The sequence below is a fragment of the Cervus elaphus genome, chromosome 13 (genome assembly GCF_910594005.1).
Source record: "Cervus elaphus chromosome 13, mCerEla1.1, whole genome shotgun sequence".
NCBI lineage: Eukaryota > Metazoa > Chordata > Mammalia > Artiodactyla > Cervidae > Cervus > Cervus elaphus.
The window spans coordinates 37,672,887-37,688,095 of record NC_057827.1 but is presented as its reverse complement, the minus strand read 5'-3'; the positions used below and the strand labels follow the sequence as shown (position 1 = coordinate 37,688,095).

Sequence of the window (15,209 nt, the reverse complement as noted above, 5' to 3'; positions counted from 1 at the left end):
CTGAGCGATTGAACAACAACAAAGTCCAGCAAGCAAGGCCTAGCAAAGAGAGGATGTCAGTGCTTATCTGTTGAGTGAAGGGGTAACCAGGTCATTGTGGGTCAACCTGGGGCAGGAGGGCCTGAGCTCAGGCACAAAAAGAAATTCTGTGTGCAGATCTTGGGGAGCAAGGCACAGTAAAGAAGAAGGGGATTGCACAGCGCTATCCCAGGGCAGCCCTCCCGAGCATCACAGAGGCAAGACCCTCAGTCATGCAGATGCTGAAATAGCACATCCCACAATCCAGGTACCCAGACATAACTTGCTTCTCCCTGGCTTGAGAAAACCAAATGCAAAAGGTGAATTTACTCTGTATACCAACAAGTATTAATTTCCAACAAGGCAGGCTGTGTTCCAAAGTGGGCAAAGAAATTAATAAAGCTTTTCTTGTTCCACACATTCCGGTCCTGCCTCCTAAGGCCCCTCAGCCATAGTCCACTTCCAGGTCCCTTCTGCAAATGGCTGCTTACCATCTTTGGCTTTTCCTAGCTTCATAGCCTGGTTCTAAAGCCCTGGGGGCACTGATCAAGGAGCAGGGTGCATGCAGTAGGCTCTTGAGGTTTTTGCACTGTCCCTATGAATTAGTTCTCCCCTCTCCTCCCACCCCCACCCTGAACTATAAGTTCACCCCACCCCCAACTATTAAAGTTTTACAAGAGTAAGGTCCTGTCACTGTCCCTCTAGTCTGTCCCAAGCTGGAACTGAGCACAAAATGGGTACATGGGAGTCATCACAATGATTGGAATGCATCAAGGTTTGAAGACAGGAGCACTGGCCCAGTGATGCCACCTGGAGCTGTGCCTTCTCCCCTCACCAGCTAGAGCTGGGACTTCTCCTTTGACCCACTGCTAACTTGCTGTCTTCTCACTTTTCTCATACCTGCCCACCAGCTCTCCCCAGTCCCTACTGCCTCAGATCCACCAGCCCGTCCAGCTGTCACACCAGGCATCATCCTGTTCCCCCTCATGTCCACTCAGCATCCGCCAAGCGTCTAACTCGGGTCCCTCCTCTCATCCCACAGCCACTCTCCCAGACCACCTGGCCCTAGGTTGTCAGAGAGACTGTCATAACATACACAATGGGCATGGTTCCTTGTTTCCAAACCCTTTACCAACTCTGTTATCCACAGCCCTAGTCCATCTCATTAGCTATCATCTTGCCCAGCCCATCCTCGTCTGACATTATGCATGGGTCCCTTCTTGAATCTGAAAATAACCAAAACGAGTTGCTTTTTTCAAAACTAGTTTCCAAACAGGTTCTGTTTCAAACCTCCATGGCTTTGCATGTGCTGTTCTCTCGGTTTAAAGGGTCGCTCACCCATCCCCAGCCTCTGAATCCCTGGCAAATTCCCACCATCACTTCAAATCCCAGCTGCGTGATCTCCTCTCCAGCCAGTCTCAACACTGTGAAAATCTCCCTTTGGGGGCCTGCTCCTCCATTAGATATGGGGTGCTTCAGACGGTAAAGAATCTGCCTGCAGTGCAGGAGACCTGGGTTCCATCCCTGGGTAGGGAAGATGGCCTGAAGAAGGGAACGGCTACCCACTCCAGTATTCTTGCCTGGCGAATCCCACGGACAGAGAAGCCTAGAAGAGGACAGTCCATGGGGTCCCAAAGAGTCGGACACGACTAGAAGACTAACACTTTCACTTTTTTTTCCAAAGTAGGGGCCACGCGTGGCTCTTGCTCCCATCTGAGGGCTGGCACGAAGCTGTGCCAGGGTGAGCTGAATGAAAGATTCTACGCCGAGGGCAGGAACGGCCTCTATCCTGAAGTTCTGCCACTGTCCTGCGGGTGACTTCTTCTCTCCCTCCTCACCGCTCTGGGCGTGTCTTCAGGACCCTGGCCCAGCCTCTCCGCTCCTAGAACTGCCGGTAGCTAGTGTCTCACTTCCTCTGGGAGGCGGGCCCTGAGCTGGCACCTCCCCTTTAGGGCTGCTCCTGGAGCTCAGCGTTCTGGCGCCTGCCTCTGTTTCAGCTTCTCCGCTCTCGAAGAGCAAAACTGAGAATCGAAACTGCGCGGGATTCCATGCAGCAGGAGCCGGAACCGACCGGATCGCCGGGGCCCCAGCAGGACCCCGCGCTGCCCCACTCCCCCAGCATGCCTCCCCCGGAGTCACTCTCCGAAGGCCACCAGTCCAGCCACAGCGACAGCCCCACAGAGGTACTACTGCGTTTGGGGAGATGGGGTTCGGGCTTTGTTAATTAGGTATGGTCGGTGGAATGGGAGGACTGGGGAACTTGACCAAGTACCTTGAAAAATGACGCAAAGAAGGGAGACCAGGTGCGAGGGTCCTGACCTTCTCGGCAGGGTTAGGGGTCGTGGAAAGTAGAAAAGGGGATCAGCATGAGTTTGAGGGAGGAATCTCTGGGTTGCTATTCCCCATAAGCAGCGGGGTGATGCCGAAGGTGAGTGGAACTCCGGGCCAGACTCTTCCGCCCCAGCTGGCGACATGCCTCTTATCCCCTACCTCAGATGAAGGACCACCTGTTAAGGAAAATGGAGGTAGTAGTCTTATCGCACCCGCCTGGCAACCCCGGACATGTGCCAGGTGTGGAAAAGCCAGAACCCTTGTTCCCAGATCAGAAAGTGGGAGAGAGGTGTCTTGGCTAAAGTTCAGGGTTCCTGTGGTTTCTCCTCTAGGAAACTTCTTGGATCCTTTTCCTGGAGCACTGTGCTCCCTCAACCCTCATCCCCAGGGGGTTTTTAGGGGTTTACTGGTCTTCTCCTGCACAAACTCCCCACCCCCAAAGGAAGTGCTTAGATCACTTGCTCTGTTTTCTTCCAGGCCCTTTTTACTCTCTTTCATGAAAGTACAAATAATACCATATTGCATTAACTTTTATTAGTTGCAGTAAAACACCTAGGAATAATATTTACAATACTAGTTAACATGTTTGAGTATTTTTCATGTGCCAGGTACTGTATTATGTTATGTATGTTTTATCTGTTTCTAGGTGTACAATTCAGTGGCATTAAATGCATTCCACAATGTTTGTAATCATCACCACTGTCTATTTTCAGAATTTGTTCATTGAAACAAAATCTGTACCCTTTAAGCTCCTCATTCTCCTCTTCCCCCTGGTTGCTGGTAACCTCTAATCTACTTTCTGTTTCTCTGAATTTGTCTAGTCTAGATATTTTATGTAAGTGGAGTCCTACAGTATTTATCTCTGTGTTTGGCTGGCTTTACTTAACATGATGTCTTCAAGGTATATTCATGTTGTAGCATGTATCAGAATGTCCTTTTTAAGGCTAAATAATATTCCATTGTATGTACATACTACATTTTGTTTTTCCATTTATCTGTTGATGGACACTTGAGTTGTTTCCACCTTTGTGAGTAATGCTGTGTACAGAATAATGGATGTACAAGCATCTGGATCCTTGTTTTCTGTTCTTTTGGGTATATAGCTAGGTGTAGAATTGCTGGAGCCTATGGTAGTTCTATGTTTAAGTTTTTGAGGAACCATCAAAGTGCAGTAAGCATTTTGTGTGAGGCTTTATGACCCACATTTAATGAATCTCCTTTTTTAAAGTCCCTTGAAGGCAAGGGTTTGTCCTGGAATCAGGGGTCCCCAAGTTCCAGACCACGGACCGGCACTTGTCCTGGCCTATTAGGAACCGGGTTCACAGTGGCAAGCAGTCAGCAAGAGAGCAAAACTTAATCTGTACTTACAGCTGCTCTCATTGCTTGCACTACCAAATTATCACAGTGGAAACAGAAAAATGTGCACAATAAACGTAATACATTTAAATCATCCCTACATCACCCCACCCATAGAAAAACTATCTTTCAGGAAGCCATAACCTGGTCCCCAAAGGGTTGGGGACTGCTGCTATACATCTGTGTATCTTGTCTCATGAGAAGCAGATGCTCAGTAAATCGTGGAGTGAGTGTGGGAAGGCCTAAGTCAGTGGAGGACTGGGATACTGATAAGCCTGGGTTTTTGTGTCATCCAGTGACAGCCTGGTATGAAACAGGAAGTGCCACTGTCAGCAGGCAGCCGCAGGATGGGTATCCGGTCGGGTGGGGACTCCTGGGACTTCACGTCTCACCTCCCTCTCTGATTCCCCAGCAAGCCACGGAGGAAGAGTTCCAGTTCTTGCGCTGCCAGGGCTGCCGGGCAGAAGCTAAGTGCCCCAAGCTCCTGCCTTGTCTGCACACGCTGTGTTCAGGATGCCTGCAGGAGTCCGGCGTGCAGTGCCCAGTCTGCCGGGACCCCTGGCCCTCAGGCGCCGGCACACAGGCCCTGGACAACGTCTTCTTCGAGAGCCTGCAGCGGCGGCTGTCGGTGTACCAGCAGATCGCTCGCGAGCAGGCATTTTGCACCCGCTGCAAAGAGCCGGCCAACTACTGGTGCTTCGAGTGCGAGCAGCTCATCTGCCACAAGTGCTTCGAGGCCCACCAGTGGTTCCTCAAGCACGAGGCCCGGCCCCTGGCGGAGCTCCGCAGCCAGTCGATACGGGAGTTTCTGGATGGCACCCGCAAGTCCAACAACATCTTCTGCTCCAACCCCAATCACCGCACTCCTATGCTGACCAGGTGAGCAGGCCGGCCGAGGGTGGGGTGGTGCATCTAAGAGCCAGGTAGAGGCTGCGGGGGGCAGAGATCCAGAGCCTAACAGCCGGAGCGTGGGTCAAGGAGCTTCTGAGGTCTTGCAACTCACAATGTGGTCCACACACCAGCAGCATCAGTAGCCATGACCACAGTTTACGCTTTCCCGTGGGAATGGATGGATAGTAATAGTTCCCAATTTCCCCTCACAAGAAAATAATGCTGCAGAATCATCTTTTCACCCATATCCAGTCATTTCTTCAGGATAAATTTTTTAAAATACCGGGACTCGGTGAAGGGATATGAAAGTTTTACATTTCGATACATGTTACCAAACTGCCCTTTAAAAACTCTTAAAGAAAAAAATAAATAAATAAAAATAAAAAAATAAAAACTCTTAAAGAGTGGAATTTTCCATAAGTGCTGCCACTCAAGTCTCCCTAAGCTAGATTGTAGAATGAGATGTGGGTAGTTAGTTCCTGGCTCAAAAGCACTCCCGAACTTCCTGGGAGGGTCTATGTGAAGAAAGTCAAGTCCCATTTTAATTATTTTACCAAGCAGCACAGGAATTTAAATTCAGATTTTTTGAGACAAATAAAATGCATTAATACGGTTCAAAAAATTGCTAACAAAACTTATAGAGAGAACAAAGTCTCCATTCCATTTTGTCCCACATCTGCCTAATACCCATCCCTTCTCCCTCCCCAATCCAAGGTTAACCATTGTTACCAGCTTTAAAGGGCTTCCCTCGTGGCTCAGCTGGTAAAGAATCCGCCTGCAATGTGGGAAACCTGTGTTCGATCCCTGGATTGGGAAGATCCCCTGGAGAAGGGAAAGGCTACCCACTCCAATATTCTGGCCTAGAGAATTCCATGGACTACAGAGTCCATGGGGTCACAAAGAATCAGTCAAGACTGAGCAACTTTCACTTTCACCAGCTTTAAAAGTTTCCAGAGTTTATGAATATACACACAGATATAAGTGTATAGTCTTATAGGACTTATTTTTCCCTTTTTTAGCAAAAAGATAGCATACCTGTGTGAACTTTTAACACTCTCCTCTCACCCACCTACAATAAATAGCTGTATAAGATTCTTGGGGATCAGCTTACAAAGTGAAGGTATTCTTTGCCCATAAGGGGCACACTCAGACAGAGTTCCATTCCTGCTAAACTATAACTTACGCTTGCTTCCTGCTAGGAGGTTTACCACCTGTACTACCAGATTCCACAAGGGCTGATATTATTGTTTGAGTTTGGATTTCTTTATTTATTATTGAGGTTGTCCAGTGACTCCTCATGTGTTTATTGGTCATTGAGCTTCTTCATTTGTGAATTGCTTACTGAGGTCTTTTGCTTGTTGATTTGTTTACTCTTAGGAATTACTCTTCAATTATAAGAGCTTGTTATAGTGCAGACATTTTTCCTGTGTTGACCTTTGTCATTCATTTAATATAAGGTGTTGTGTTCAAGTTTTTAGTTCTATATAGTCTAATCCATTAATCTCTTCCTTTATGGTATCTGGCTTTGGTCATCCTAGGAAAGATTTTGCCTATGCCAATATTGAAAATATTTACTTATACTCTATTTTAATAGTTTCTTTTTATCATTAAATCTTTAACTCCCGTGGAACTTATCTTTGTGTGTGATATAAGATAGGAACACTTGCTTCTTGTTTCTCTTCAGATAGAAAGCCAGTTCTCTCAACAACTTTCATTGAATAATCCACTCATTTTGTTTGATTTTTCCCATTTTTTAAAAATTGAAGCATAGTTGATGTACAATATTCTATAAGTTACAGGTGTACAAGATAGTGAATTCAGTAGCTTTATATTTAGTAGGGTGAATTCCCACTCTTCAGAAATAATTTTGCTTTTACAATTTGTGCAGCTTCTCTTGCTCTTACACTTCAGGCAGCTTCAGAATTCGCATTTTCTTTGGGATTTTGATTGAGATGGAATTAAATCTTGGACGAATTGACCTCATCTCTGGTTACATCTTTTGGGTTTGAAAAAGAATTCCATGGACTGCATAGTCCATGGGGTCATAAAGAGTCAGTCATGCTTGAACGACTTTCACTTTCACCAACTTTAAAAGTTTCCAGAGTTTATGAATATACACACAGATATAAGTATATAGTCTTATAGGACTTATTTTTCCCTTTTTTAGCAAAAAGATAACATACCTGTGTGAACTCTTAATGCTCTCACAAATACCTTGAACTTTTAAATTATAGTTAAATTTACAACATGTAGTGAAGGTCCCCGGTGGCTCAGCAGTAAAGATTCTGCCTGCAGTTCAGAAGACTCAGGAGACATGGGTTAGATCCCTGGGTCAGGAAGATCTGGAAATGGCAACCCACTCCATTATTCTTGCCTGGGAAATCCCATGGATGGGAAGAGCAAGGCAGGCTACAGTCCATGAGGTTTCAAAGAGTTGATCATGACTGAGCATGCATTGCCTGTGAGATAATATGCAATAATATTATGAATGGACTCTTTTCCATTATAGTTTTTAACAGATTATCGTTAACATTCATTAATATGTATGTGTATATATATAGTGAAGAAGGAAATGGCAACCCACTCCAGTATTCTTGCCTGGAAAATCCCATGGACAGAGGAACCTGGCTGGCTGCAGTCCATGGGGTCACAAAGAGTTGGACACAACTGAGTGACTAACACACACACACATACTATATCTAGCCATCCTATTGGGCTCTTTTATTCTTGTAAGTTTTTCCATTGATTTTTTTTTTTTTTTTTTTTTAGATTTTATAGGTAAGTAGTCATATCACCTATAAATAATAAAAACTTTCTTCCTTCCAATATTTATACATATTACCTTTTTGTAACTTTGTTTCACTGATTTGGCCAGAACTGCAGGACAACATTGTATAATGTGAAGTGGTTAGAAAAGGCAACTTTGAGTGTTACAGCTCTTTTAGAATTTGTCTAGCAGGTTTTCCGGTTCGCACCGGAAAGCCCCTAAAAAAAAAAAAAAAAAAAAAAGAAAAGGCAACTTTGGTTTGTACCTGTCTTTCATGAAAAAGTTTCTTATGTTTTCTTGTTCAGTATGATGTTTATTGTTGACTTCCTTAGGTGACTTTTAAAAATCACATTAAGAAAGTTGCCTTGTGCATCTAGTTTACTAAGAGTTTTGTTGTTGCTGTTGTCTTGTTTTAACTCAGGGATAGGTGTTCTTTGGACTCCGAAGGTGTCCTTTCACCTTTTAGTATAATGAATGACATCACTAGGTTTCTTTATGTTGAACCATTAATTCCCAGGAGGAAAAACTGTATTTGGTCATGACATACAATTATTTTAGTTTCTAGCTTGATTCCATTTATTACTGTTTTATCTAGGCTATTATCTATATTTGTAAATGTGCTCAATTTTTATGCATATATATGATTTCCTTGTCAAGTTTTTGTATCCATTTGATACTAATCTCTTTCAATGAGTTTGTAAGTTTTTTTGAACATGATGATATATATAAATTGCTTAGCATAGTGCCTGGCACATATTAAATACTCAATAAATGTTAAAATACTATTCTTATAATTTCTCTGTTGTAGAATAAAGGACATAAGCAATTCAAGCTTATAGAAGTTTCTTGAAAAGCTATCTGAGACAGGTGCCTTTTTTGAAGAGTAGATTTTTTTCCCTTTTTGGGGACGGTCATGAATCAGATTTTCTGGAATGTTTTCTAAATCATCTTGAGTTATCTTACAATTTAAATATCTCCTCTATACCTGTAATTGTGTCCCCTTTCTTATTTCTTTTTTTTGGGGGGCGGGGTGAAGTAGAAAAGTTTTATTCCTTTGCCAGGCAAAAGGAGACACAGAGGGCTCTTGTCTCAAAGTGAAGTGAAGTGAAGTCGCTCAGTCGTGTCCCCGACTCTTTCAACAACACGGACTGTTGCCTACCAGGCTCCTCCATCCATGGGATTTTCCAGGCAAGAATACTGGAGTGGGTTGCCATTTCCTTCTCCATTATTTCTAATGTTGTATGAAAGTTAGAGTGTTAGTCACATCTGACTCTGCAATCCCATGGACTGTAGCCCACTAGACTCCTCTGTCCATGGGATTCTCTAGGCGAGAATACTGGAGTGGGTTGCCATTCCCTTTCTCCAGGGGATCTTCCTGACCCAGGGTTCAAACCTGAGCTACCAGGGAAGCCTCCTAATGTTGTATATTTGTGCTTATTTTAGTGGTCTTTTCAAAGCACTAGCTCTTTTTTTGATCTTTTTATTGCTTGCTGATATTAATGTTTTCCTTTTTTCTAATTAATCATTTTATTTTTAGCATCATTATTTTCTTTGTTGTACTCTTCTCTCATTATTCACCTAACTGAACTGAACATCTAATTCCTTTACTTGCTATCCTCATTGTTTACTGCATTCTTTGAGTATAACATTGCCTGCCTCCCATAACTTTGACAAGTAGTGTAATCATAGTCAATCGTTTCTCAAATATCTCTAATTTCAGTCTTTTCTCTTTTCAAACATTTTCTCCTTGTTAGAAGAGTGTGGGGGAGAATGTTTTCTAAAATTCTCAAGTGGCTTGTATTGTTTGATTTAAATGTTTGATGTTAATTTCTACAATATGGTCAACTAGTATTTAAGAGTTGTATCTATGACTTTGTTGAGGTTTTCTTTGGGGCCTACTGTATTCCTTTGACTAGCACATTCCTCGGATTTTTTTTAATGTGTATTCTTTGTAGAGATGTATCTATATCTCCTCTTTCTACTCTTGTTTAAATTTTTAACAAACATAATAGAACATATGTGTGTATGTGTATCTCTCTCTCACCATCAAGAGTGAGTGAGTGTGTGTGTGTCTGAGTGTGTGTGTGTGTGTGTGTGGTTAGTTGCTCAGTTGGCATCTGTTTCTTTGCGACCTTATGAACTGTAGACACCCAGACTCCTCTGTCAGTGGAATTCTCCAGGCAAGAATACCAGGTTGACATTCCCTTCTCCAGGGCATCTTCCCGACCCAGGGGTCGAATCCAGGTCTCCTATATTGCAGGCAGATTCTTTTCCAACTGAACCATCAAGAGTAGATTACAACTGTTCTTCCAGATAGGATAAAACTTTTAGCATACTTTTTCCTCTCTCCTTCCGTTCCCACATTCAGATATAGTTGTATTAACATGAAATTTTATCTCTAGATTATTACCAAATTTTCTATGTCTTTTCTATCCTAAGCATCTTTTTTTGGCAGTTAGTTATCACATTGTAACCCACTTGTTATTTATGATCTTAGATTCTTATTGGTGTTGCTGCCCACAATAATTTTCTCTATATCTTCCTCTTTCTTCAATTATTTAATGTTCTTCATTTCCCAGTTGACTGGAATACTTCAAGTAAATTTTTTGGTTGATTTTTGAAGCATACTTTCCAGAACTTTGAGTATCTTAACTTGCAGGTTCTTTTGCTGTCACATTTCTGTATTTATAATGTTTTTTGGTTGTGCCATGTAGCTTGTGGGATTTTAATTCCCTGACTAGGGATCAAACCCAGGCCCTAGACAGTGAGACCACGGAGTCACATTTAAAGGAAAGTTTAGCTCATTGTAAAATTCTGAGGTCACAATCACAAATCTTTCATCTTGGAATACATAAACTTTGCTTTGTACATTTGTGGCCTTCAGTGTTGCAGGTGAGAAAGTCAATTATTGTCTATTTTTCCTCTCTGGGTAATCTGTTTTTGTTTGCTAAGGATTTTAAAAAAGATCTTTATTTTATTTTTCTGTGATGGGTCTTTGTTGCTGCATGCAGCCTTTCTCTAGTTGCAAAGAGAGGGGGCTACTCGCGGTGAGAGGGCGTCTCATTGCAGTGGTTTCTCCTTGTGAAGCACAGGCTCTAGGCGTGTGGGCTTTAGTAGTTTTGGCGCATAGGCATTGTTGCCCCCCGAGGCATGTGGAATCTTCCCAGACCAGGAATCCAACCTGTGTCTCCTGCATTGGCAGGTGGATTCTTAACTACTTGACCAACAGTGAAGCCCCTGCTAATGACTTTTATGTAATTTTTCTTTATTCTTGAAAATATTTCTTCAAGCTATAGGTCTTTTCTTTTTTCAATGATCCTCTCTGACATTGTTGAACTGAAAATTCAAGTCTTTCTTCAGCTCAAAGAAATTGTCTTCTACTTTTTTTATGTATTGCTCTCTGTTCATTTGCTTATGTTTTTCTTTTTACAAGTATTTGTGTGTGTGTGTGTGGCTTTTTTAAAATTAATTTTTTATTGGAGTATAGTTAATTTACAATGTGATATTAGTTTCTGCTGTATAATGGAGTGAATCAGTTATACGTACACATATATCCACTCTGTTTTAAATTCTTTTCCCAAATAGGTCATTACAGAGTAATGAGTAGAGTTCTCCATTCTAAACTGGAGGTTCTTATTACTTATCTGTTTTATATATAGTACTGTGTTTATTGGAGAAGGAAATGGCAACCCACTCCAGTGTTCTTGCCTGGAGAATCCCAGGGGCGGCAGAGCCTGGTGGGCTGCCGTCTGTGGGGTCTCACAGAGTCGGACACGACTGAAGTGACTTAGCAGCAGCAGCAGCATCGTGTTTGTGTCAATCCCAGTCTCCCAATTTACCCCTCACCCGTGTTCCCCCTGGTACCCATAAGTTTGTATTTACATCTTTAACTCTATTTCTGTTTTGTAAATAAGTTCCTTTGTTTCATTTTTTTTTTTTTTTAGAATCCACATATGAGTGACATCATATGATATTTGTGTTTCTCTGTCTAACTTAACGTCACTCGGTATGGCACTCTCTATGGTCAGTTGTGTCCATGTGCGACCCCACGGACTGTAGCCCCCTGGGAATTCCATTAATTCCGTTACTTTGCCTTTTTTCTTCCAGATTCTCATAGGTACTTGAATTGATTTTTTAATCCACCAGCTTTTTTTTTTTTTTTTTTTTTTTTGAGACTTCTTTCTACCGTTTACTACTTATGTTGAGGGTTTTTTTTTTTTCAGGTTTTTCCCCTAGCAATCATGTTTTTTTTTAATTGCCAAATAAGGTCAGTTTTCTCAGGATGCTTTTTCTTGTCGGCCTATTCTTCTTTTCTCAATGTATATTCTTAAATCTCCCTAACTAACAAGCTTAGAAGTTTTGGAAGTTTTATGTTTCCTATATTACCCTTTTATCAATGTGAGCCAGAAGTCAGTTTGGTCCCCATTTTGGCTGCTAATTCTCTTTATAGATCCTGTGGTTTTGTGTTGTCTGCTCACATGTAAATGTGAACATCTAGATCGCACAATTTTAGTAGCTGATAGGCAGCAGTTGTATGAACCACAGTTTATATCTCCCACCCTGCAATAAGGACAGGACCTCCGCCAGAGCCCCAGGATGGTGGTAGCTCACGGAGTGCCTCACCTTTTAGTGTAGGGGTGGGCGTGGATTTCTCCCCAGGTATAATGAGCAAGGAAGTCCTTCCAGAAAGAAGACAGGATTCTTTTCCCTTGTGCATGGTAGATGTCTTCAAAAAGCTGACCGTGTTATTTAAAAACCATACGTACACAGTCACAGTTCACATTGTTTCACATTTTATCAGTGATTATTAGAAAACTTCAACTTGTTTCTTCTGCACAAAACCTCAATGTCACAAATAACCCACAACTTCCTTCAGCTTACAAGTCAATAATAAACCCTTCCATCCTTTGACATTGAGCTGACTTATGATTCACACTAAGAGGCAGCATCAGAAATGGCTTTAAACTTTTAAACCCAGCCTGGGAGGGTCCTCCCTGGGGCCCTTGGCATTTGGTCACCATGCCTCTGGAGTCCATTCTTTCAGCCCACCTTCCTGCTACATAGCAGGCCCTCTGCTAGGTGCTTGGGTATAAATATAAACAGATACAGCCCTTGACCTCTGAGGTCACAATCTGGTGAAGGAACCAGATCTGCAATTAACAATCAAGGTTGCAAAGGGCTTTGAGGAAGCCGGCTCACGTGGGTCACTCTGTGCCCATAGTTGCCCTAAGGACAGTGTGAAAAGCCACTGTCCTCTGCCTCACGTCTTCCCTTGCCAGAGGGCCAACGTCCCATGGGTGTTCAGTCAGTCATTTAAGGGCAGGAGGAAGAAGGAAGGCAGACACTGGGCAAGTGAGCTCAAGAAAGGCCACCTGCCTAGCCTGGATTGGCTGCTGGTTGGGGACTACAGCTTCCAAGGGAGTATCGTACTTAGGCTGATAGGTAAGGAAGCAGAAAGAGGAGGGAGCGTGTGCAAATCAAGAGGCTCCAGCAAGTCTGCTGCATTTCAGGAACTCCAGGTAATGGGTGTGCAGGGTGGCAGGGGCTAGAAGGGTGAGCTGGGCTCAAACATGGGGGAGAGGGCTTCCCTGGTGGCTCAGTGGATAAGAATCTGCCGGCCAGTGCTGGAGAACGTGGGTTCAAACTCTGGTCCGGGAAGATCCCACATACCTCAGAGCAACCGAGCCTGTGCACCACAGCTCTTAAGCCTGTGCTCCCGAGCTGGGGAGCTGCAACTACAGAGCCCACGCGCCACAGCTACTGAAGCCTGTGTGCCCTAGAGCCGGTGCTCCACAGCAGGAGAAGCCACCGCAGCGAGAAGCCCTGGCATCGCAACTAGAGTAGCCCTGGCTCTCCATAACTAGAGAAAAGCTCATGCAGGGACAGACTCGGCACAGTCAAAAACAAATAAATACAATTATTAAAAAAGAAAGAAAGAAAAAACATGGGGGAATTGGAAGAGTTATGACTCTGTCCTGTAATTTCCAGGACAAAGAAGGTTCTCAGTTTTCCCCATTTCCCTGCAGTTGGCTCTTACACCAGTGAATATCCTAGAGAACACAGTGTGAGTGGATCTATGGGGGACTCTGTTGGAAACCCCCGAGAGGAATTAAGGCAGAGAGCAGGAGAGTGTTCAGATCCTCTCTCTGTACTCTGCTATTTGATTGAGGTGAGCAAGTTTAGGAGCAGGGAGACCAGGATTGTTTTCTTTTTTTGGCTACGTGCTTATTTACATTTTGAGAATGAAAGTGTTAGTCACTCAGTCGTGTCCGACTCTTTGCAACCTCATGGACTGTAGTCCACCAGGCTTCTCTGTCCATGGGATTCTCCAGGCAAGAATACTGGACTGGGTTGCCATTCCTCTTCCATAAAGAATTTGAGATTTACCAATTTATTGTTGGGTATATGACCCAACCTGAAACTGAAGCAAAGAATCTGGACCTGGGGGAAAAGGAGCCACTTTAGGAGGCTGAGGCCATGGTACAGGTGGGGCCTGCAGGAATGCAGAGATGGCAGCATGGGGAGAAGGCCAGGGTCTCACACAGCCATGGACAGCCTGTCCTGGAGGTCAAGGTGGCTGCCAGCCTTATCATCACATGTGCTCGGGAGTGCCTTAGGGTAGGGGTACGTTAGGGGAATCAATCTAGGACCGTTAAAATTTGTAGGCAGGAAGAACTTTAGCTATAGTTGAATGGGGGAAATGAAAGACCTATTAGCAGAGACATTGCCTACAAAGGTCCGTATAGTCGAAGCTATGGTTTTTCCAGTAGTCATGTACGGATGTGAGAGTTGGACCATAAAGAAGGCTGAATGCCAAAGAACTGATGCTTTTGAAATGTGGTGTTGCAGAAGACTCTTGAGAGTCCCTTGGACAGCAAGGAGATCAAACCAATTCATCCTAAAAGAAATCAGTCCTGAATATTCACTGGAAGGACTGATGCTGAAGCTGAAGCTCCAGTACTTTGGCCGCCTGATACAAAAAGCTGACTCATTGGAAAAGACCCTGATGCTGGGAAAGATTGAAGACAGGAGGAGAAGGGGATGACAGAGGATGAGATGGTTGGATGGCACCACCGACTCAATGGACATGAGTTTGAGCAAGCTCCAGGAGATGGTGAAGGACAGGGAAGCCTAACGTGTAGCAGTCCATGGGGTCGCAGAGAGTTGGACATGACTGAGTGACTGAACAAACAAAAAGTAATCTAGTTTGAGAAGTATGATGAGATTATCAACTGGGAAAAGCGTTCCCAAGACCAGAAGTTGGGATGATTTGCAACAGGTGGGGAGAGGCACCCTGGTTCAGGGCAGAGGCAACATCATACAGTAGCAGCAGAAAGCAGAGTGCAGGGGACAAGTATGAAGCCAGCCTTAAGTGGTGCTCTTTGACTCCTTGGTACCGGGGCAGTACTTTTCAAGTGGGAAACTTTGCCTTTTCCGATACGGTCAGAGAATGGGCTCTTCTGGTTGGATCTGACCTCATCTTCTTTTTTAGATTAATTTCTGTTGGAGTATAGTTACTGTACAGTATTGTGTTAGTTTCTCCTGTACGCAGAGTAAATCAGCTCAGTCACTCAGTCGTGTCCAACTCTTTGTGACCCCATGGACTGTAGGGCTCCTCTGTCCATGAGATTTTTCAGGCAAGAATACTGGAGTGAGGTCCCTTTTCCTATGCATATACATCTATCCCTCTTTTTTGGGTTTCCTTTCCATGTAGGTCATCACAGAGCTCTGAGTAGAATTCCCTGTGCCATACAGAAGGTTCTCATTAGTTATCTATTTTATACATAGTAGTGTCTATACGCCAATCACAATCTTCCAATTCATCCCTCCCTTTCTTCCCCCCTTG

At 43.7% G+C, this 15,209-nt stretch overlaps 1 protein-coding gene and 1 non-coding gene across 6 annotated transcripts in view; both read left to right on the top strand.

The window, feature by feature from the left end:
- The first annotated feature begins 1,947 nt into the window (after positions 1 to 1,947).
- PML (PML nuclear body scaffold) overlaps positions 1,948 to 15,209 on the top strand; it is a 52,544-nt gene continuing 39,282 nt past the window's right edge. For all 5 annotated transcript variants that reach the window (XM_043921691.1, XM_043921693.1, XM_043921692.1 and 2 more), the window contains exons 1-2: positions 1,948 to 2,201; positions 4,118 to 4,584. In XM_043921691.1, coding sequence (XP_043777626.1) covers positions 2,067 to 2,201; positions 4,118 to 4,584 — 602 coding nt within the window. In that variant the 5' untranslated portion in view covers positions 1,948 to 2,066. The remainder of the gene's footprint in view (positions 2,202 to 4,117; positions 4,585 to 15,209) is intronic.
- LOC122707093 lies at positions 7,522 to 7,583 on the top strand. The gene has a single exon (XR_006344617.1). It is a non-coding gene; the product is annotated as a U7 small nuclear RNA (small nuclear RNA).